At 45.0% G+C, this 24,953-nt stretch overlaps 1 protein-coding gene across 1 annotated transcript in view; it reads right to left on the reverse strand.

Annotated features, from left to right (window-relative positions):
- The window catches only part of shank1 (SH3 and multiple ankyrin repeat domains 1), a 69,316-nt gene that overhangs the window by 24,063 nt on the left and 20,300 nt on the right, over positions 1 to 24,953 (reverse strand). Inside the window, exons 2-9 of the mRNA XM_084037599.1 lie at positions 24,113 to 24,664; positions 14,687 to 14,890; positions 14,168 to 14,239; positions 13,977 to 14,085; positions 9,643 to 9,797; positions 7,409 to 7,576; positions 511 to 627; positions 122 to 199 (exon numbers count right to left, since the gene is read on the reverse strand). Coding sequence (XP_083893725.1) covers positions 122 to 199; positions 511 to 627; positions 7,409 to 7,576; positions 9,643 to 9,797; positions 13,977 to 14,085; positions 14,168 to 14,239; positions 14,687 to 14,890; positions 24,113 to 24,613 — 1,404 coding nt within the window. The 5' untranslated portion in view covers positions 24,614 to 24,664. The remainder of the gene's footprint in view (positions 1 to 121; positions 200 to 510; positions 628 to 7,408; positions 7,577 to 9,642; positions 9,798 to 13,976; positions 14,086 to 14,167; positions 14,240 to 14,686; positions 14,891 to 24,112; positions 24,665 to 24,953) is intronic.

The raw sequence follows: 24,953 nt of genomic DNA on the forward strand, positions 1-24,953 counted from the left end.
CACAAACGCAACACACTGTCTCAGCTGGCTGTTTCCTGCACTGACAGAGTTCATATATTTAGATGAAGGGTTCACACACACACACACACACACACACACACTCCAGCCACTCAGCCGTCACCTGAAAGGGCGTCTGCCCGTTGTTGTTCTTTGTGTCTTTATTTGCTCCCCGGTACAGAAGAATACGTGAACAGCTTTCCTGCAACAAACAGAGCTGATTAATGTTCACCAATCCTGTTTCCTTGTGCTATAATGTAACCAGATGTTGAATATTTGATATTCAAGCTGGGTGAACATTCAAAAAAACGTCCAAAAATGTATAATATCATTCGAACGTAATGAAGTAAAATGCAAATATACAGATTTAGGTTCCAGGAACACTTCAACCCCCCGAACCAATGACATGGTTTCTGGTTATAGTGCATGTTTAGAGATTTAAGGCCTTACATTTTCTCTCCTCTAAGGAAGCCGACGTTTGAAGAAAGATTTCTATGAAACAGGTGTGTTTACCTTGTTATATAGAGCACAGATGTGCAAGGCAGTATTTCCAGAGTCATTCTGGGAGGAAGAGTCCGCCCCGTAGAAGAGCAGGTGCTCCAGATGCTGCGAGTTGCCGTGCTGACAGGCCTGAGAGGAGCAGCACACCGTGGAGGAGGTGCAGGCAGGAAGAAGAGTTCGTTAGTAGTCAGTCTTTTAAAGGAAGGTTAAAGACACATCTTTTTAATCAGGCTTTTAACTAGTATTTTAAATTCTTATTACGTTCTTATGTGATTCTATCTTATTTTATATTTTTGCTTCTATCTTGTTTTTAAGATGATATTGATCTTAAATAATTTTAGTTGTTTTACTTATCATTGGTATTGTTTTATTTTATTATCTTATATATTTTTATCCTTTTAAGCTGGTCACTCTATTTACTTATTTTTTCATGTTTTTTTTAATCCTATCTTATGCTTTTAGTTTTTAGCTTTAACTCCCGTGTTTCCTCAGGGGGGTCTTCCACACTGGGAGCTGTGTCTGGGCTGCTGCTGGGGGCACTGTCCCTGGGTCCCTTCGGCTCGGCTGACTGTCGGGGTCGGGGGGCCTGGGTACTGGTGCCCCCTGTGGCACAGCCTGCGACTCCTCCCAGTGTGGATGGCCCCAAAGATAGCGTTTCCTCAATCATCAGTGTCATGCCATGTCTCCCTATTGTCAGTAGTGAGAGTGTGCAGGTGTGTGTGTATGTTTGTGTGTGTGTGTGTGTAGTATGGAGGGTGGGAGGGAGGGGTTTTATTTGTATTTGTTTTTTCTATTTTCTTTTTGATGTGTGTAAAGCACTTTGTGTTACATGTTTATGTAGGAAAAGTGCTCTATAAATAAAGTAAAGTTGAAGTTGAAGTTGAGGTGCAAATATGACTTGACCCCGAAAAAATTCTAACAAAAGGTTTGTCAGTGGATTATAGTAGTATCAGATGTACTTATAAACATACAAAAGTTTACCAAAGTGTGATACTCAGAAAGGCCCTATCTTCAAAATGCCACCGCCAGGTTCTTAAAATGACCATTACTCCTTTGTATTCCTCCTACACCAGGAATACTGCTATCTGATACATTTTTTAGCCATTTAATATTCTAATTAGCATATTTGCATGATAAATAAGTGATTACAAGTACAATTAGCCTATATATTAAAGTGAATGTTTACAAGCATATTTATGTGAAAAATAAGTACAATTTCCCTGAAGTAATTGCATATTTCTCCTTTCTCATATGGTTTTGCCCTGTATTGGTTGTTTCTGTGGTTCATAACCATTCTTTTGATTCCAACAAAGAATAAATAAATTAGAACTGTGGTACTGTAAAATTAGTCAAAACAGGGCTGCCACGTGAAGGCTCAGTACCGCTAACCCCTTTTTTTGTTTTGTTTTTGTTTTGTTTTGTGGGAAAACCTGATGACCAGGAAAAAAAACCCACGCAACACAGTGAGAATATACAACCTCCATACAGAGTGGAGGCATCTCTGTAAGGAGGCACTGTGTTGCTCTGGATAAGGAGGGGGAGGGTGGGGCAGGAGTGGAAGGAAGGAGTGGTGAGGTAGATTAGGGGTGTTTTTTTACATACACACATATTTATGTACTGTATATATTGTGGGAAAAACCTGCGCACCAGGAGAAAACCCTTTTACGTTGTAGGTGAGGAAGGACAGAGTGGATGGAGATGGAGGTGAGGTAGATGGATGAAGGGTGTTTTTTAATAATATATATGTATATATTAAGGGAAAACCTGAGCACCAGGCGAAAACCCTTTTACGTTGTAGGTGAGAAGGACTGAGGTGAGGTAGATGGAGGTGAGGTAGATGGATGAAGGGTGTTTTTTAATAATATATATGTATATATTAAGGGAAAACCTGAGCACCAGGCGAAAACCCTTTTACGTTGTAGGTGAGAAGGACTGAGGTGAGGTAGATGGAGGTGAGGTAGATGGATGAAGGGTGTTTTTTTATAATATGTATATATTAAGGGCAAACCTGAGCACCAGGCGAAAACCCTTTTACGTTGTAGGTGAGGAAGGACAGAGTGGAGGGAGATGGAGGTGAGGTAGATGGATGAAGGGTGTTTTTTTATAATATATATGTATATATTAAGGGCAAACCTGAGCACCAGGCGAAAACCCTTTTACGTTGTAGGTGAGGAAGGACAGAGTGGAGGGAGATGGAGGTGAGGTAGATGGATGAAGGGTGTTTTTTTATAATATATATGTATATATTAAGGGAAAACCTGCGAATCAGGCGAAAACCCTTTTACGTTGTAGGTGAGGAAGGACAGAGTGGAGGGAGATGGAGGTGAGGTAGATGGATGAAGGGTGTTTTTTTATAATATATATGTATATATTAAGGGAAAACCTGCGAATCAGGCGAAAACCCTTTTACGTTGTAGGTGAGAAGGACAGAGGTGAGGTAGATGGATGAAGGGTGTTTTTTATACTGGTATATATCATTTAAGGATATATTGTGGGAGAAAGCTGATCAATCAGAAGCCTCCTCCACCTTTCCGTCGCCGTCACACCTGTTTGTTTGGTATATGAAGAAACTCAAGAAATCCTTTTTCTTTGGCTTCTCCTTACGTTCTTTCTCCTCCTTCACCCGCTTGGCTTCCTTCTTATTCTGCTTCTCCTCACGTTCTTTCGCCCACTTGGCTTCCGTCATCCTCTGCTTCTCCTCAATTTCTTTCGCCTCCTTCTTCCACTTGATTTCATCCTTCTGCAGCTTCTCCTCACGTTCTTCCTCCTCCTTCGCCGACTTGGCGTACCTCTTCTTCCACCTCTCCTCACATTCTTTCTCCTGCTTCTCCTGCTTGGCTTCCTTCTTCTTCTCATCCTCATGCATCTCGTCCTTCATCTTCTGCAGCTCTGCCTGCTCATCCTGGATCTTTGTGCTGGAGGAGAAGATTTCTCTCCTCTTCTTCTTCATGAACAGACAGACCTTCTCCAGGACCCTGTTGTGCTCAAGGACCTCTCGGACTCTTGTCTCACAGCTCTGTGCTTCATTTGCCAGGTCCTTTTGAAACTTGTCCTTCAGTTCCTTTTTCTCGTCCTCCATCTGTTGGACTTTTGTCTCCAGCAGGCGGATGCTTGTCTCCGAGCTCTGCTGGGACACAGCCAGGTCCTTTTGGAACTGGTCCTCCAGTTCTTTTTTCTCGTCCTCCATCTGTTGGACTTTTGTCTCCAGCAGGCGGATGCTTGACTCCGAGCTCTGCTGGGACACAGCCAGGTCCTTTTGGAACTGGTCCTCCAGTTCTTTGTTCTCGTCCTCCATCTGTTGGACTTTTGTCTCCAGCAGGCGGATGCTTGTCTCCGAGCTCTGCTGGGACACAGCCAGGTCCTTTTGGAACTGGTCCTCCAGTTCTTTGTTCTCGTCCTCTATCTGTTGGACTTTTGTCTCCAGCAGGCGGATGCTTGTCTCCGAGCTCTGCTGGTACACATTCAGGTCCTTTTGGAACTGGTCCTCCAGTTCTTTGTTCTCGTCCTCTATCTGTTGGACTTTTGTCTCCAGCAGGCGGATGCTTGTCTCCGAGCTCTGCTGGGACACAGCCAGGTCCTTTTGGAACTGGTCCTCCAGTTCCCTCCTCTGGTCCTCCATCAGTTGGACGTTCCTCACCTGGCTCCGTTCTTTCTCGGCCAGCTCCGTCCTCAACTCGGCTTCCAGAGTGTTGCATCTTGAACATGCAACGCTGAGTTCATCAAGGTTTGTCATCTCTGTGAGCTGCTGAGAGTGACCCTCCTTGTCTTTCCTGAGTTGAGGGATTTCTTTGCAGATCTGCTCCATTAAGTGTTTCTTCTGGTGCTGGACGAGCTTTGACTCCTGCTTCTGCATGGTTTGGGCGCTCTCATCCAGGGTCTGAAAATGTTTCCTCAGCTGGGAGACCTTCCCCCCCTGCTTCAGCATGGTTTCGTAGCTCTTAACTGTCTTCTCCTCCTGGGTTTGAAGACGTTTCTTTGGCTGGACGAGCTTTGAATCCTGCTCATGCATGGTTTGGGCGCTCTCATCCAGGGTCTGAAAATGTTTCCTCAGCTGGGAGACCTTCCCCCCCTGCTTCAGCATGGTTTCGTAGCTCTTAACTGTCTTCTCCTCCTGGGTTTGAAGACGTTTCTTTGGCTGGACGAGCTTTGACTCCTGCTTCTGCATGGTTTGGGCGCTCTCCTCCAGGGTCTGAAAATGTTTCCTCAGCTGGGAGACCTTCCCCCCCTGCTTCAGCATGGTTTCGTAGCTCTTGTCTGTCTTCTCCTCCTGGGTTTGAAGACGTTTCTTTGGCTGGACGAGCTTTGACTCCTGCTTCTGCATGGTTTGGGCGCTCTCATCCAGGGACTGAAAATGTTTCCTCAGCTGGGCGACCTTCCCCCCCTGCTTCAGCATGGTTTTGTAGCTCTTAACTGTCTTCTCCTCCTGGGTTTGAAGACGTTTCTTTGGCTGGACGACCTTCGACTCCTGCTTCTGCATGGTCTGGGCGCTCTCATCCAGGGACTGAAAATGTTTCCTCAGCTGGGCGACCTTAGACTCCTGCTTCTGCATGGTCTGGGCGCTCTCATCCAGGGACTGAAAATGTTTCCTCAGCTGGGCGACCTTCCCCCCCTGCTTCTGCATGGTTTCGTAGCTCTTGTCTGTCTTCTCCTCCTGGGTTTGAAAACGTTTCTTTGGCTGGACTAGCTTCGACTCCTGCTTCTGCATGGTCTGGGCACTCTGCTCCAGGGTCTGAAAATGTTTCCTCAGCTGGGCGACCTTAGACTCCTGCTTCTGCATGGTCTGGGCGCTCATCTCCAGGGACTGAAAATGTTTCCTCAGCTGGGCGACCTTGGAGTTCTCCTTCTGCATGGTTTTGTAGTTGATCCTTTCTGAGATCCTATCTCTAGATTAGACTTTCCTGCAACACCTCGAACAAAAGGTTGTGTTTGTCCAGTACCTGCACTATATTTATAGACTCCAAAGTGCTTTGATCAAAGCCACTGCTTTGATGTTGCTGTGATGTCATCAGAATGGAATGGAATCACAGAAGGAAAAAAAACAGTGATGTCATCAGAATGAAATGGAATCAATGAAATGGAATGCTCTCCCTAAACATCAAAGCCACCACAGACTGTGTATACTTTTAAATATGCCTGAAAACACATCTTTATAGAAAGGCCTTTTAGCTAAACAATTTTTATCTGTTTTAATATGTTGGTTTTAATTATCTTTAATATGCTAGTATTAAATTATTTTACAATGTTTTTATCCTTTTTTGTGCACTGTAGCACTTTGAGGTCATTGAGTTGATGTAAAGTGCATTATAGATAAAATGTATTATTACTATTATTATCATTATTATTATTATTATCAATGAAGGGGGAAAAATAGAGAATAGGGAAATGGAATGATGTCACACAGTGATATTTGTTTGTTTGTGTGACTCCACCCTCATTAATATAAATGTGTTGGACAAAATAAATAACAAATATTTGTGATGATTCAAATGTATATCTTTATATCAAGATCTCTGAAATAAGCCTTAATTAATAAGTAATAGGCCCCTCCTTTGATGTTTACTAACCTTATTGTATATTAGAAAGATGATGTAGTGATAGATATTGTGCATAAAAATATAATCACCCGTTAACAGTCGATGGGACAAGTCCAATGGATTCATAGACCCATAAAACATGGGTTAGATACCAAGATTACTTGACAAGGTCAAATATTGAAGGAGCGAGGCTATTTTAAGGGTTTCCTACACATCTTGGACGCCATCTTGAAAATAACATCTTTATAGTGGGCAGAATTTGGTAAACTTTTAGTATGTTATTAAGGACACCTAATACTACAAAAAGCAGTTGAAAAACATTTTGTTAGAATTATTTTAGGGTTAAGAGGGGTTTTTTTTTCATATATGCACCCGCCTATAAGAAGGCAAAGAGAAAAAGAAGGATTTATGAAGTTTACGAAGCGGCGGAGAAGCAACTAAGGATGGAGGACAGACGGCGACATAAAGAGAAGGAAACCAGATTTAATTAACACCTCCAACTCAGAAAAACACAAACCATCTCCAATTACAACAAATAATCATACACACATACGGCCACATCATACAGTCAGTTATGAAACATTAAAGTCAAGCAGCTCGCCACTTCGATCACTTCTTTGATTTTAGGTCAATAACTTAATGGACGGAAATCAATTTTACTAGCAATTATATGAGTGGACTACTTTTTATTTTAAGAAAGGCTACATCTGTTTATCCTGTGGGATAATGAACACAGGAGAAAATAATCATATACACTATTTCCAAATACATTTTTTTAAATCAGCAGGTTCTCAAGGCTGATTCAATCCTAACAAAAAAAAAACGGCCTTCAAATCCTGAATATTTCTGATTTTGGGGGCCGTGGAAGATTAAAAAATGTCAATAAAACAATCATTGTTCAACAAATGTGTGACGACAGTGAGAGGAGGAGGAGATACCTTGGTTTTCATTCTCCTGTCCACTTCCCTGATATGAGGCCACAGAAGCAGAGGGATGGAGGTGAACGGTACAATAAATAAATAAACAGAAGAGATGATGGAGTGTTGCATGGCATGAATGGTTTTTGACACAGACACTGAAACACACAAAACGATTTCATGCACACTTTAATACAAAGAATGGAAACTAGAATCATCCCCGAGGCAGGACTTTTTTTTCTTGTGCTTTCAGATCAAAACCCCCAAATAGACACAAATTAGGCCACGGACACCATTAGACTGAAGGTTCTGCCTCAAGCATCCTCTCACCAAGGCTTTAGTGTAGAATTAACACACGCACATGGGAGATAATACAAGATACTCTCTGTTAGCATTCTCTCATTGGTTTTTATTTAAAGGCCAACTAACACACACACACACACACACACACACACACACCTGATGTGTCTCGTCCCAGCCGTTCTCGTCCCTGATGCCCAGTTTGGCGTGGTGGTAGAGCAGTGTTTCGCAGCAGGAGGTGTCGCCCCCTGTCAGCACAGTGTGGTAGAGCGGCGTCAGCCCTCGCCGGTCCTTGTAGTCCGGAGACGCACCCAGAGAGAGCAGCACCTGCAGAGGAGACGCACGCCTGGTGTTAACAGGCCGTTCTCAAACCTGGCAGCATGAGAACAGTCAGAACTGATGAGCTTGGAACATGCACAATAAATAAATATCTTCCCACTAGCCGAAGAATATTCATGGAATTTTAAATGATGATGGGAACGCGTAGCCGGGGGTTCAGAGGTCATGCCACACCTCAGGCTCGACACCACCAAGTATTAAATCAGAGAAGTTCTTTATGACTTCAGCAGCTGTTCCTTTGGTTTATGGAAAACATGGCCTGACAATAAAACACATGAAATCATAGAACACATGAAATCATAGAGCACATGAAATCATAGAGCACATGAAATCATAAAACACATGAAATCATAGAGGACATGAAATCATAGAGCACATGAAATCATAAAACACATGAAATCATAGAGCACATGAAATCATAGAGCACATGAAATCATAAAACACATGAAATCATAGAACGCATGAAATCATAGAGCACATGAAATCATAGAACACATGAAATCATAAAACACATGAAATCATAGAGCACATGAAATCATAGAGCACATGAAATCATAGAGCACATGAAATCATAGAACACATGAAATCATACAAAAACATGAAATCATAGAAAACATGAAATCATAGAACACATGAAATCATAAAACACATGAAATCATAGAAAACATGAAATCATAGAACACATGAAATCATAAAACACATGAAATCATAGAAAACATGAAATCATAGAACACATGAAATCATAGAAAACATGAAATCATAGAACACATGAAATCATAAAACACATGAAATCATAGAAAACATGAAATCATAGAACACATGAAATCATAGAAAACATGAAATCATAGAAAACATGAAATCATAAAACACATGAAATCATCTACAGCTTTGGGAGATTTAAACAGGCCACGTAAAGTTTTAAAGTATTGTTTCCCTCTTTGTTTGAATAGAATATTAGATATGTTCATGTGCATTGTGTGTGTGTGTGTGTGTGTGTGTGTGTGTGTGTGTGTGTGTGTGTGTGTGTGTGTGTGTGTGTGTGTGTGTGTGTGTGTGTGTGTGTGTGTGTGTGTGTGTGTGTGTGAGTGTGTGTGTGTGGGTGTGTGTGTGTGTGTGTGTGTGTGTGTGTGTGTGTGTGTGTGTGTGAGTGTGTGTGTGTGGGTGTGTGTGTGTGTGTGTATGGCGTCAGAATCGTTTCATATTACTTGCGCAACTAGCAACTGAACGCGTCACACCCGCGTGCTTTGACGCCTGTGCAGCACACAGCGCCTGACGTGTAATGTAGTTTCCTCATTGACTTATAATGGTCACGCGTTCACGCGCACGTTCACGCGTGATGGCTGCTGCACGCCTGTGATCACATTACGCGGAGTAACTACGCGTAACATTCATGCGTTTTTTTAGCGAACGCACGCATTAACGCTCGCATGAAGATAATTGAACATTTTTGTCAGGCGCTCACATGTACGCGGAAACGACGTGCGCAGACTCTGTCACGCGTAACAAGAAGCTGCGTACATATGAAGCAGCGTGCGCACGTCTGTCTGTCACTGTTTGACAAATGTTGTTACGCGTTCACACGCACGTGCGGTCGCAGATTCTGTGTGCGTGTGTGTGTGTGAGTGTGTGTGTGTGTGTGTGTGTGTGTGAGTGTGTGTGTGTGAGTGTGTGTGAGTGTGTGTGTGTGTGTGTGTGTGTGTGTGTGTGTGTGTGTGTGTGTGTGTGTGAGTGTGTGTGTGTGTGAGTGTGAGTGTGAGTGTGAGTGTGTGTGTGTGAGTGTGTGTGTGTGTGTGTGTGTGAGTGTGTGTGTGTGTGTGAGTGTGAGTGTGTGTGTGTGTGTGTGTGTGTGTGTGTGTGTGTGTGGGAGGTCTGTGTTTTCTGTCTTCAGCTTGTTTGCTCAAACAGAAACACAAATGAAGATGAGGCTGCATCAGTTTCAGGGATCCACCTCGCTGATACACACACCACCGTGTTTCTGCGTTTATGGCGTGGGAATTAAAAACGCATGACTTACTGATGAGATAACAGCATTTCTATAAAAGCAAGGTTTTTACCAGCAGGGCTGTGTGGCGGTGGCCTCGCACTGCTTTGTGTACGGGTGTGAGTCCATCTTTGGCTCGGAAGTCAATGTGAGCACCGTTCTCCGCCAGGACCCGGATGGCCTCGCCTCCACCCGGCTCACACTGCACTGCCAGGGACAGGGCGGTCTCTGGGAGGGACACACACACACACACACACACACACACACACACAGTTCATTTGGGTTGAAAGTCACATTATCTGGAGGCCACTGGCCAGATGGTTTGTTCCCGGGGGAAAAACAGGAAAACAACAACACATATCACGTATTTGCACTCTGACTCTTCTTTCATGCTTTGACCTGAACCTGAACACCTGCAGCTTTTGTCCTTGCAGATTAGACAAAAGAATCCATAATATAATACATTAAACTCCACAAAAACAAATAATATAATAATAAACTGCCAACCTTTCTTGAAAGTGTTTATCTTCAAAGTCATTGTTTTTCTGCCTAAAAAAATCTGAATTCTGTGGATTGTAGCCAACGTGTTTATGTTGTTACGATGTTAAGTATATGCAAAGTGTCAAATACTCTGATACCAATATATTCTGTTCTGGGAGTGACTTGAACCAACTTGTGGAAACAGTAAATCAGGAAATGGCCAAACTTCATGTGTGGTTTAATAGAAATCAATTATCACTAAATCTTGGGAAAACTAAATACATGCTATACGGTAAAAGAGGCTGCAACAACAGTCCCAACATTCAAGTAAACGGAGTTAATATTGAGAGCGTCCGTGAGAATAAAGTACTGGGAGTGATTATCGATGACATGTTAAGTTGGAAGCCACACATAACACAATTAAAAAGGAAGTTGGCCAGGAGTGTGTCCATACTTTGGAAAGTACAAAAAATACTAAATCAAAAAGCACTTCATCTGTTATCCTGCGCACTAGTCTCTCTATACTGTGCAGAGGTGTGGGGGCACACATATAAAGGCTCCACACAGCCCTTGTTAATTCTCCAAAAAAGAGCCTTGAGAATCTTACACTATGCCAACTACAGGGCACACACCAATCAGTTATTTATCGAATCAAGAATACTCAAACTATATGATTTAATAAACTAGGAGGAGAGACACAATCTCAGAGGGGACATGATTTTCAGGCAAAGGAAGGTACGAACTACGTTAAAATCCTTTTCCTTATCGGTCACAGGTGTTAAACAATGGAATGTAGAAGAAGAAGTCAAAAACTCAGCAACACTAAGTGTCTTCAAGACAAAGTATGTAAATTCAACTGTTGATACAATACATGAGGGTTGATAAAGGTCAGAGGAATCAGCAGACACTGTGTTGAGACGGGATGGGAGCATAACAAAAAACATTCTGTACCCAAACAATAAGTTGAACCTGGGAACGTATGGTCCAAGGCCAATGTCGGTGGTACGTAGCAGGATGTTGTTATAATGTGTATCAACAATGTGGAGATAACTTAGGTATGAATACAAGCTGTGACACTAGCGAGCAGAAGTTCTGAGCTGTGAAGAACTCAACTGAGCCACACTAAGGGCACTCGATTGGAGACTTGTCTAATATTGTACAACAACGTTTTCAATCAATCAATCGATCCTAAAGTCCACGATGGAGTTGCTGAGCTGGTCACTGAATGCCATCGACACAGTGTTCTCAACACGGCGTGCGGGTTCTGGTGAACCTGCGTGCCCGGACGGGACCTTCATGTCCGGCTACATCATGGATGGTTGGGGAAAGTGGAGAGTCATCTGCCTCGCCGCTCTGGATGTGGAGGACGTCGAGGACGTGTACGTGTTCACGTTCATGACAATTGGAATGATCGCCTTGGGATATGGAATCTTCATGCTATATCGGAGAATGAGAGAGATCGCCACTGAGCTGACCAGTGTGAGGGCGGACAACGCCACCACTCGGTCTGCTGTGCTCGGGCTGCGCTCTGACATCTCCGCAGTTCGCGAGTTCACGGCACTGATGCGAGATGAAGTGGTAGAGGAGACGGAGATAACTTGTTCTAGAAATAAAAGTGAGACAATGCAGAAGCCTACTACATACAACCCCAGGTGTGAGGAGAGCCCTGAAGCTGACTCTAAGTGGGACTCATTGATCCAAAGCCTGCTGGCAATGAAAGAAGAACTGATGGTGATGCTGATAGATATGAAGAAAAAGATGGAACCTCTCCCGAAGGCGATGGCTGGAATTAAACAACGCCGGGAGGAGACACACACATAATCTGTATGTACTGTCTAGAGCTAGACTTCAGCTCTCTGTACCACCTACTGCTGTAACATGCTATGGCAAAATGTCACAAGTAAAAGAAAATGTTATGTCAAAATGTAAAAGATAAGAAAAGACGATGATGAAGATTTTATCCTGTGGGTAATGGGGGCGGGACTTGATAAGCTTTGGTTTCTCCTGCTTTCCCTTTCGGCCATGTGTGTTGTTTTATTTGAACAAAGATGAAGTGTGATGATGACGATTTAATTGACAATAAACAAATAAACAAATAAAATAAATTCAAACCCTGTTAATCCGATATTACTGACCTCTCACCCCACGTTTAGAAGGAGGGGGAAGCTGCTAAATGAGACGTTCAAAAATCCTCAGAATTTGCAGATAAAAAGAAAATAACTATTATAAAATAACAACAACAACAACAACAAATCCCTGAGCTTACATGTTAGCTCCCTCCATGAAACATCAAGCCTGTAATGGTGTGATTTACATGACAGATGATTCCCTCTCTACTAGCTCTGTGTAAAGGTGATGATGTCACGCTGAAAAAGCTTCTCCAGAGTCCTCTCGGACCCACAGGTAGCAGCCCGTTTCCAGGGAAGTACTAGAGCTGTTCTCCCTCCTGATGCTCGCCACGTGATGCTTTGCCAACTACGCCAGCATCGAATTAGGCACAAAAAATAAACCCAATAATAATATTTCATAACACAACCGATGCTGTGTCACAACACTTTTTAACCTCACTTCACTTCTTCAGCAGAAAAGATCCAACAGCTCATAGAAGAATAAAAGAAGTTCATAGCACAGAGCATTGGCTGCCATGGCGACAAGAGAGGAGAACGGCCGACTGTGGAGCGTCTGTGGAGCTCAGGTCCAGATCCTATCGGGGGAATGTTTGGACGCCCTGCCTCTGAAGTAACCATGTCCCGTTAGTTCCCTTGGCAGAGACGGAGGTGAACCTGACAGCAGCCACGGGAATATGGGGGAATCTTTCATGTCCTATTAAAGGGACTCGGTGTGAGCCTTCTGCATGGTGGCAGAGCAGCAAGACAGTTTCAGAGAGACAGGCAGGTATCACCCACTTAACACTGCATGGACTCACTGTCAGAACGCCTTGGAACGTCCAGAAACAGGAGGAAACTATGTTTTTAGATTTCTGACTGAACAGCTTTTTACTCACTTGAGTTTTTTACTGTGAATATTTTGCATGTTTGCAATAACTGTAATGTAAACATATTACTATAATATGGTGTGTATACATGGCTGCATATTTATACAGTGTCTTTTTTCATTCATAGTCATGTTTATGATCTTGACTGCAGTACTTTGCTTCTTGTTTAGTCTTTGTAGTTATTCCTTGTATGTGAAAACAAACAATAAACTGCTTTGTTTTAGATTGAAACTTGAATTCAACGGATTTAAAAGGATCAAGTCATTTTCTACTATTGCCTTGTTCATTTAAATGCAGTAAAGAAGTGTAGAAAGCAGGGTGCAACATCAAACTCTGATGTCCAGTCAAAATAAAATCCTTGTATCAGGTGTAGGGAGTATATGCAGTGTGTTTCCCCCATGGTAGTGATCTGGGGGTTCATCAGGGCTCTTTGCTGCCCTCCGGTGTCCTGAAGAGGAAGTGTGTTTCACACCGTGATGACAGGCTGTGTTTGTGTTGTGACACTTGGGGCTCCCACGGCGGCGGAGTGACAGAAGCAGCACACCCCGACTGTAAATGAGCCGTCTGCTGCAGCCCAACCACTAACGGATCTGAGAACAAGCACTGGCCCAGATCACTGACAGTGTGTTAGACCAACATACTGCAGGAAACAGAGGGGGGTCAGAGGTCACGAAGCTGCTGGCCGCCAGCGTGCTAATGGTACATGGAGTACATGTGTATGTCTGATATACAGACAATAAATCAGCCAGATGAAGGAAGAAGTCTGGAGATGTCCTGTATTTACGGATGGATGAAACACATATTGTCCTTGTTTTATTTGATTAATCTCATGAATGTGGGCGTTGATGTGTAATATAGCTTTGTAGACTTTCATACAGTTGTAATGCTAAATGACCATGGGGAGGGGACAAGTCCTCGGCTGCTGGGCTTACCGCCGGTGTCGGCGTCCTGGAAGTTGGGATCGAGCCCTTTGTCCAGGAACTTGCCCATCTTGTCCACAGCGCTGGTTTGGATATAATCCATGAATTTCTTCAGGCTGGCCTGCATACGGAGAGAAACATCCTGCTGTGTTATAGGGAACACATTTAAATGCACCAACTCTACAGACAAATACGCTCCATACCTTCGTGTGCAGTTTGGCCAGTTGTTTCTCATCCAGATTGGTCTGTTTGTACACCCTGGTCTTGTATCGAAACTAAAGACAGAAGAAGAGGACACATGGAAACCAAACAGTTAATCTAATACGTTTGTCCTTAATTCTCATAGCTTTTGGCCTAGATCCACAGAAATGGGGCCTGCAGATTTATTGTACAGAGAAGCTTTATCTGGTTTTGCCATAAAAAACTTCACTGAAGACCAAAAAATGTGGAGAAAAAAATGGGTTTACAGCTGTTGAAAGAAGCTTCAGAGCCTCTGGGTCATAATATAGCATAATATAGGAGTAGAGGTTAGATAAGAGGTTAGCAGGTTGCCAAAACGAGGTGAAAGCCAACCTGGAAATATGGAACAACTTCTTCATAAGACAGAAATGATCGGGTCATATTACAGGTGATGAATTATAAGCCCTTCCCATTTATTGTCCCATGATGTCACCATGTTGTGAGGGGTTACCCTGACAACCAAAGGAAGACTGGACGAGTACCTCCAAGTACGGCACCCCTTTCTCAAAGGATTGTGGGTAGTCTCGGAGCAGCCGCTCCTCCTCCAGGAACTTGGCGTCGTGGCCGTCGGTGGCGGGCTGGAACAGGCCGTAGTTCAGGACGTCCCGCAGGGACTCAGTGAGGGAGCACAGCACCTGCTGCTTGGCCTTCCACACGGTGGCGTCGGGGTTGAACCGCAGGCATTTCTGCAGGAAGAGAAGAAGAGTAGCGGCTAAAGTCTGGGAAGGAAATAATCACTAATAAACACACTCCCAGTATCAAACAAGATAAAACAAGGTAGGAATATACAAAGTTAAACTACAGACAGGGGAGTCAACGGTACATGTGGCGTACCGGAAGGTTCCGTTACGCCACATCCTGTCGGTTCGCCCCGTGCGCCCTAAAACAGCCGTTTGTTTTCACGCGCATGCGCGGAGCGGCGTTTTCACCCGGAGAGGTTTTGGCGGCGGACCAGGTGTGGGGAAGCTGTTTGCTAGTTGGCTTAGCCCGGTTAGCCGGTTAAAACAGCGATTTAATGGCGATATTTAATAAAGTGAAGCAACACTTCAGACGCCATCATCACCGGAAGTCAACCGAAGAGTGCTTCCGGCTCCTCCCACTGCTGACGAGCCAAAGGAACTCGTGGTATTGATGAGCGTTTATCAATACATACTCGAAATCAATCCCAATTTAAATGATTCTTCATAGAAATGTACTTCGAGTCTCTTACATTTGTAACAAATGAGAAACTCAATATCTAATATGTAGAACTTACTAGAGTCTCCAGTTTGAAAAAAGCCTGACACTTTTCAGTTCAGCCTATTTTTTATTTATTTTCTGTTGACAATCTGCCAGGATTTGAGTGCCTTAAATGCCAAAGTAAAAGAATTATACCCAATTTGCCACTAAATAATTCATAATAAATTAACAAAAAAACGAATTGTATTATTGTACCAAAAATGTACCGAACCGTGAATTTTGTGTAGTATAATACAAGTACTAAATAATAGTCATATTCAGTCAGTGAAAGTGTTTTTTAAGATTTAAAAGGTGATGAAGATGCAGCCAGACGTCATTCAATCAAGACTCTAAAGTCAACCTCATCACTTTGTTGATCTAAATAAAATAACTGCTGGTAGAAAACATAACTTTAACAGAATGTAAAGGACTCTACACAGCATTGTGGGAAATCCATAATTATTCTTAAACGAGACACTTCAACTGAGCGCTGCCTGAGGACCTCATATGGGGTGAAATGATGTGTATTATTGTTGGTGGCCAAACCATCTGTGCCTTAACAACTTGAAGGCTTCATTTCTTCATTCTGCAACAGAAAGTTCAAAACATCCTGAGTAGATTGGAAAGTGACAACGTGGGGTCATAAGTGAGCTGAAACAGATGTAATGAACTAATAGAAGTGTATGTAGAGGCCGCACCATATCTAACCTGACTGCAGCACACGGGGCTGATACCTCTGTCAGTCAGTCTGGCCTCAGCCAGCAGAAAGGTTTGCTGCAGCTTTAAAGGGATAGTCCGGGTGTTTTGAAGTGGGCTGTTTGAGGTATCCTCCCTACAGTGGATGGAGAAACGGGAGGACCAGCAGGGGAGCAAAGCAATGCTCTGCTTTGGACGGGGTCAAGCAGCTAAACAAGTTTTAGACACCTGGAAGAAAGGCCCACCTTGTTTAAGAGACCATATATATATATATATCATATTTTCCAATGTATAAACTAAGTTTTACTTTCATTTCACTGTCCGGCGGCCGAATAAGCACTGAAAATATGCTAAATATAGTTGATTGTTTTATGTTTGCCACTGCAGCACATTGCTTTTTTCTCCAAACTGGGGGGCGTGCTGACCATTATCTACTGTAAAGGTAATAAACTGATGATGAATAATGACCTCATAGAAACCCACTTTAAACACCGGAGTCTCTCTTTAAGTGTCTCCGGCGGGTCGTGAACGGTCAAATGCGTAACGGCTTAGAGGCTCAGTCAGCAAAGTGGGACGTTACTAACAACACAGATGGCTGACAGAAGGTTTTCTGCCCCCCCCCCCCACAGTGGAGTTGGGCTGGTCTGACCTTGAGGCGGCGGCAGGATGATCGGCCATGCAGAGGCAGAAGACAGCCAGCTGCAAGGCTCCCTGCCTCTTACTGCATTACTCCAATATGTCTTCTCACCCAGAACATTCGCTCAGTCATTGTCATCATAATCTCCTACACACACTCGACACACTTTCCTCTGTGTGTGTGTGTGTGTGTGTGTGTGTGTGTGTGTGTGTGTGTGTGTGTGTGTGTGTGAATCCCACAAAGAAATGAGATAAAAACCCTGCACAGGGGGGGTTGTGTGCAGAGGAGTAACATAACATTTTCTCCCTCTATTTTATTCAGCATCTCCGTTAGCGCACAGCCAACCCGGTCACCATGGCAACCGGTTCATTAGTGGAGCAAGCTGCTTGTTGCCATAGAGACCTCCCTGTGTTCCCTTGGAGATCGGGGTACTGGGAGGGTGTGCATGTGCTCATGTGTGAGCGTGTGCACATCGGCGTGGATGGATTCGTGTGTGTGTGTGTGTGTGTGTGTGTGTGTGTGTGTGTGTGTGTGTGTGTGTGTGTGTGTGTTACAGCAGCGTAGCGAATGAGAGTGGAGTAAAAGGGAGAGAAATGTCTAAGACTTTGAGCATGTGAGCTAAAGAGGATGAAAAGGTGTGTCCATCTGTTTGTATTAGATTAGGTTTCACACACACACACACACACACACACACATGTACGTACACACACACACACACACACACACACACACACACACTGCAGTCCCAATAAAGGATGCAGGCAAACACACTCTAAAATTAATCTTAATCCCAGCAGGACAGGATGAATGTTATCGTTTTTACTACAGTCAACCACAATTATAAAACACTGATAATCATCATGACATAATTTAAATGTGTGTAATAACTTTGTGTTCAGCCTACGAAGCTCCAGATTGTGGGAGAATTTCCTGAGGCAGCCATGCTGCGTATCGATCTGTATACCTCCAGGAATATAATTGATTCTCCAGCTTGTTAACGGCCGGTGCTCATCACAGATCCGTCCTCCAGAATGCTGCTCGGTTCTGTGGTTTCCCACTGATTCACTGGATTTGACATGTTTTGTACTGTTACTAATGCGACAGCAGAGCCTGTAAACTGTGCTTTATAGTCACAGTCTTCAACTTGTTTTAAACCTCAAATGGCTGAGTGTTTGTGGCGCCCTCTAGTGGCCTTAGAGCGTATTAAGACTAAATGATTACAGAGTTGTGGTCTGGAGCTACCCTAAATTGTTCCCATTGTTGTTCCAATTATTCTGACTAATGAATGCTCAATAGCTAAATCCACATTAATCTAATCTTTACTTTTTATAATGTGATCCATATGAGCCTCAAATAGTTATTTATATTAAACTAAGACATTGAGAGGGAAATCTCTCTTTTAGTGCGAGGAAGGAAAGGAAAACCCCGGATGTCCAATAATGCATCTTTTGACTGAGAGCTGATTCTTACATGAAGATATGAACGCAGCGTTAAGCCCTTCTGCTTCTCTTGTGGTTTTATGATTTACAAAAATTCTGTCTTGTCTCCCGAAGCTGTGATCACACTTTCCCACTCACATACGCCCACTCACTCTGTCCATGCTGCTCTTTATCTTCCCTGCTCTATGTCTCTCTCTCTCTCTCTCTCTCTCTCTCTCTCTCTCCCCCCCTCTCTCTCTCTCTCTCTCTCTCTCTCTCTCTCTCTCTCTCTCTCTCTCTCTCTCCCCCCTCTCTCTCTCTCTCTCTCTCTCTGTCCCTCTGGCCTTTTCCCGCAGGCCGAGTGCAGGGGGGACTAGAAGCCTTTAATGAGATCTACGGGGAAATAATAACCCCCCCACACACACACACAACACACACACACACACACACACACACACACACACACACACTAAGTCCGCTTCCTCTCCATCTTCTCCCATTTCCTCTTTACAGCAGTTCAAGAAAGCAACTTCATTTCTTCAGAGCAGTCCTGCATTGTTCTCTCTCCATTGTCTTTCTCTCACTTCTCCCATCCTCCTCTCATCCTCCTCTCATCCTCCTCCCATCCTCCTCTCATCCTCCTCTCATCCTCCTCCCATCCTCCGCCCATCCTCCTCTCATCCTCCTCTCATCCTCCTCCCATCTCCTCTCATCCTCCTCCCATCCTCCTCCCATCCTCCTCTCATCCTCCTCTCATCCTCCGCCCATCCTCCTCTCATCCTCCTCCCATCTCCTCCCATCCTCCTCTCATCCTCCTCTCATCCTCCTCCCATCCTCCTCCCATCCTCCTCTCATCCTCCTCCCATCCTCCGCCCATCCTCCTTCCATCATCCTCTCATCCTCCGCCCATCCTCCTCTCATCCTCCTCTCATCCTCCTCCCATCCTCCTCCCATCCTCCTCCCATCCTCCTCTCATCCTCCTCTCATCCTCCTCCCATCTCCTCCCATCCTCCTCTCATCCTCCTCTCATCCTCCTCCCATCCTCCTCCCATCCTCCTCTCATCCTCCTCCCATCCTCCGCCCATCCTCCTTCCATCATCCTCTCATCCTCCGCCCATCCTCCTCTCATCCTCCTCTCATCCTCCTCCCATCCTCCTCCCATCCTCCTCCCATCCTCCTCTCATCCTCCTCTCATCCTCCTCCCATCTCCTCCCATCCTCCTCTCATCCTCCTCTCATCCTCCTCCCATCCTCCTCCCATCCTCCTCTCATCCTCCTCCCATCCTCCGCCCATCCTCCTTCCATCATCCTCTCATCCTCCGCCCATCCTCCTCTCATCCTCCTCTCATCCTCCTCCCATCCTCCTCCCATCCTCCTCCCATCCTCCTCTCATCCTCCTCTCATCCTCCTCCCATCTCCTCTCATCCTCCTCCCATCCTCCTCCCATCCTCCGCCCATCCTCCTCTCATCCTCCTCTCATCCTCCTCCCATCTCCTCCCATCCTCCTCCCATCCTCCTCCCATCCTCCTCTCATCCTCCTCTCATCCTCCTCCCATCCTCCTCTCATCCTCCTCCCATCCTCCGCCCATCCTCCTTCCATCCTCCTCTCATCCTCCGCCCATCCTCCTCTCATCCTCCTCTCATCCTCCTCCCATCCTCCTCCCATCCTCCTCTCATCCTCCTCCCATCCTCCTCCCATCCTCCTCTCATCCTCCTCCCATCCTCCTCCCATCCTCCTCCCATCCTCCTCTCATCCTCCTCTCATCCTCCGCCCATCCTCCTCTCATCCTCCTCTCATCCTCCTCTCATCCTCCTCTCATCCTCCTCCCATCTCCTCCCATCCTCCTCCCATACTCCTCTCATCCTCCTCCCATCTCCTCTCATCCTTCTCTCATCCTCCTCCCATCCTCCTCTCATCCTCCTCCCATCCTCCTCTCATCCTCCGCCCATCCTCCTCTCATCCTCCTCTCATCCTCCTCTCATCCTTCTCTCATCCTCCTCCCATCCTCCTCTCACCTCCGTCCATCCTCCTCCCATCCTCCTCCCATCCTCCTCCCGTCCTCCTCTCATTCTCCTCCCATCTCCTCCCGTCCTCCTCCCATCCTCCTCTCATCCTCCTCCCATACTTGCATACTTCCCTCTATGATCTCCATCCTCTTGTTCCTTTGGAGCTCACCCTTCCATTAACGCAGCTGAGAGGCATGCTGGACACAGTAGGAGAAGTTCACATATCTTCAGTAGCATTGATGCATGTGTTTGTGTGTGTGTGTGAGAGAGAGAGAGAGAGAGAGAGAGAGAGAGAGGCCAGATCCCGCCTGAGGGCTTCTGCTGCTTATACTTCAGAGTTTGCACGACTCAAACTGTGGAGAAAACCTCATTTGTTTCATGCTGTTTTAATGGGCTCAGCACGCTAACGCTAACTTGACTGCACGAACGCGAGTTCACCGATCTAATAAAGCTTCAAACTGAACGGTCTCGACGTCCTGCTGAGGAGGATCTACAACGTGTGACACACTCATCTCTGACTGTGTGCAGGCCAGTTCATGGACCAGTGTCTTCTTCCTCATCAGTGGAAGAGGAAGAATCAGAGTATGCAGGTCCACAACCAGGTCTTAATCAGAAGTAGATAATATGTCAATGTGAATCAGGCCACCACATGTAGAAGATATAGTATATTTGTTTTATTTTATTGTAAACTATCCAATAATCACTGAGTTGCTCATTTTCTGGTACTTGAAAACTAGATTACATTGAACAGTATTTCAGTGGGAATATTTCAACCCAGTATTATATTCATGTGCTGTTGGAAAACCAGCTACATGTCACTTGTCACATGTCACAACCAAGCTGCGTTTCTAGACTTAATCTCGGCCAAAACCGCTCTTACTAGGTCCAACAAGTTTTCTTCAACCAAGTCTCGGTATGCCAGAAGAGCCCCGGCATTCAGCAGCTAAAACAGGACGACACATCAACTATCACTAAAAACGTGTTTCCAACAGCTGATCCGTCTGAGAGGATGGAAACATCCAACTGCATTTCTCTTGACCTATAAAACATTCTGCATTTAGCAACGGCCCAAATCTCATAGTGTACACACACACACACACACACACACACACACACACACACACACACACACACACACACACACACACACACACACACACACACACACACACACATGTGGCTGGCCAGTGGGGGGCAGTGTAAGGGGTTATACCCCCATAGCTTGCCTGTTGGACTCTCGTTTCATTACAACACAATTAACAAGCAGTCAGAGTTTATTGAGGGTGAATTAGCTGACATGTAGAACAGACCTAATGTACTGGAGGGTGTTTGAGTTCATGTGTTAATGCTCGACACACACGTGGACCAGAGAAGGAAACATTAACAGATAAACAATATTTAACTCTCTGTACAGTGTACTCACTATGTATATGTCTATGTACTTCAGTCTCATTCCAGCTTTATTTTACATCATCCATCTGGATCTCTATCTGACTGTCATCTTCCAGCTTCATCTCCTTCCAGCTGCTTTCTTCATGACTCCCTTCTTTCTGCCATGATCCACTTTGATCTGCTTCTATCTGTGTCCATTTATCTGCTGTATATACTCTGCTTTGTCTTTCATCTACTCTGCCGCTGCCTCTTTAAGCCTCTTTCAACCTCTTTCAACCTCTTTCAGCCTCTTTCAGCCTCTTTAAGCCTCTTTCAACCTCTTTCAACCTCTTTCAGCCTCTTTTAACCTCTTTAAGCCTCTTTCAACCTCTTTCAACCTCTTTCAGCCTCTTTCAGCCTCTTTAAGCCTCTTTCAACCTCTTTCAACCTCTTCAGCCTCTTTTAACCTCTTTCAGCCTCTTTCAGCTTCTTTCAGCCTCTTTTAACCTCTTTCAGCCTCTTTTAACCTCTTTCAGCCTCTTTCAGCCTCTTTTAACCTCTTTCAGCCTCTTTCAGCTTCTTTCAACCTCTTTCAACCTCTTTCAGCCTCTTTCAGCCTCTTTTAACCTCTTTCAGCCTCTTTCAGCCTCTTTTAACCTCTTTCAGCCTCTGTCTGCCTCTTTCAGCCTCTTTGAACCTCTTCAGCCTCGTTCAGCCTCTTTTAACCTCTTTCAGCCTCTTTCTGCCTCTTTCAGTCTCTTTCAACCTATTCAGCCTCTTTCAGCCTCTTTCTGCCTCTTTCAGCCTCTTTCTGCCTCTTTTCACCACTTTCAGCCTCTGTCTGCCTCTTTTTCTCTACCTCCAAACAACCGTGTCTATATGTCATTTCCGAGGTTTCGACCTCAAGCTCGAGTGAGCATTCTCCTCCCAAGTAATCCCATTTAACCATCTTCTTACAATTAAACTTTGATGGCGATTTGTTAGAATAAATGGGGATTGGTGAATTATTTATGGTTGGATTTAAAAAACACTGAATCCAGCACACTTTGCTGCTGAAAAAACACCCATGCACAGATCAATAATAAATCACACGGTGGCAAGAGGGAGGAAGAAGCGCCAAGCGAGGCATTTATAGTACACTGAGACGGTAAATATAAAAATATGGACACGCATACGCACAGATACATTTATTTAATTTGCAGCTTCGTTCTTGCTGAGGATTTATAAAGCCGACGCATCACAGAAGCCTCGGCCGCTTGATGGAGAGAAGAAAGGAGGAGGGAGTGCTGATGTCTGAGGCCACGGCCTTCTGTTTGTCGAACACAAAGACATTCAGCTTCACTCTGGCAACGATGCTCTCCTCTATCTGTTCCTCCCTTCTCTTTCTTTTCAGGGCTTTTCTTTTCTCCCTTCTGCACAAAAACACACACTTGGATGAAGCCTCGGTCCCTCGCATCCCCTGATTATTCATAATTCAATTATCAGCACAATCGAGATGATTCACTTTAGAAAGATCACTCATCAGAGGAGCACAGAGGAGGATAAAAAAGTGTTTACTGCCTCAGAGTGGGAGAATGGCGTATACTGTACGTGGAGGCAGCTTCCTCTCCAGCACTTAGTCAGGCCCCGTGGAGACACACTTGAGACTACAGGATGTGAAGTCAGGCTGTATCTGGAGAAGTGGAGCGCGATGGCGGATCGGTCCATCATGATTGTGGACGCCACTCTTCAGCATGTTTTATTGCACCCTTCAGAGGCTTTCTGTAACATTAAGCCTGGGCAGCAACGCTTTCATCACCACTCGCTTCTTTTCTTCACTCTCGCTGACTCCTTCCTGTCTTGTAGTGTTTTTAAGAATCTAATTATTGCCCACATATTCTCAACGTGATTGCTCTTGATTTCTCTCTCTCTCTCTCTCTGAGCTGGGTCACTTTTAAAGTCTCTCGTCCTCTCAGATCTGTCACTTTTACTGATTATTTCTCTCAGTTTTCTGCTGGTGATGCGGTGAGATGAAAAGAAAAAGAATCTTCTTAATGTAACATGCCAGATCCTTGGGGACGTGATTTTCTTTTTTGGATCATTGCACATTGCCAGATTTGTGTGAACTGACCATTTATGTTGTCATAACACATTCTGCATGATTCTGTCAGTGCGGAGGCACAAACACCTTTTCAAAGTGTCGTGAAGGCTTCCTTTAAAGTGAACGTTAAAGTTTATACGTTTATACAGATTAATATCGTGTTAGTGAGTCTTAGAGGTGCTGGTAAGGAGGTTGGGTTACCTTCCCCCCGTTAGCTGGCTTTGGCTTGATAATTCACCAATATGTCAAATTTCTTTAAAGCCGACACCAATTGATGTGATGCATGCGTGTGTGTGTGTGTGTGTGTGTGTGTGTGTGCACTTATATGAAATTTGTTAGGTGGTGAAGTTTTGAAAACTTTGCAAGGTGGGATGGAGACCCTTTGTGTTTGTGCATCAGGTTGGTGGAATGTGTGTGTGTGTGTGTGTGTGTGTGTGTGTGTGTGTGTGTGTGTGTGTGTGTGTGTGTGTGGCAGCACTGACCGTTTGCTTTATGTCTGGGATGCCGATGCGGAACACCATCATGGCGATCTGCGTGTCCTCGGACGCCATGGTGACGGTGCTGCGCTCCTTCAGCCTCCTCTGCTGCTGGATGTGATTGGCTGGCTGTTGGTGTGGGGCTCCAGGATTGGACGAGTAGGGGTTTGTGGTGTGTCCCGGGTTCCCCGGCCGGATCTGTCTGTCCCCGGTGGGTCTTCCTGCCAGTTTACCTGACTGTCTGTGTGCCTCGCCCCGGCCCCCCCGCGATAGTCCTCCTCGCCTGACCTCCTCCACCAGCTCCTCCTCCTCGTCTTCCTCTTCCCCCTCCAGCTCGCCGTTCTCCTCCTCCTCCTGGTCTTCATCGCGCTCATCTTCTTCCATTTCCTCCTCCTCCTCTTCCTCCTCCTCCTCCTCGTCCTCTGCCCCTGGATACAGATGTCGATTGTTTCCCAGCATCCTTTGGTGCTCTTCGTCGCTGGACAGGGGGCTGAACGGCATCGTCATGGCGACAGAGAGGGCGGCACCAACGGTAACGCCATCATTCCCAGAGAGACACTGCAATGTGGGGAGGAGAGAAGAGTGGTGATGAAAACAGAAGAACTACAGAAGAAGAAGTATCCAGACCCTCAGACCACATCGCTCTCTCGTCGCCATGGCAACAGCCTTCGAACCCTCACCGCATATCTACACCACATTTAGAAATCATGTGCATCATCCAGACTTCCTGCCTCCGCTGTTAGACTTGAGACACATCAGTATCTCACTCTGAGCCATTAAACAAACTAAAGATGAAGAACCGGAGGATTAAAACCTTAAAACTCTTCCTCTGAGGGTGGCGACCCCC

Source organism: Eutrigla gurnardus (genome assembly GCF_963514095.1).
Source record: "Eutrigla gurnardus genome assembly, chromosome: 20".
In the NCBI taxonomy this organism is placed as follows: Eukaryota; Metazoa; Chordata; class Actinopteri; order Perciformes; family Triglidae; genus Eutrigla; species Eutrigla gurnardus.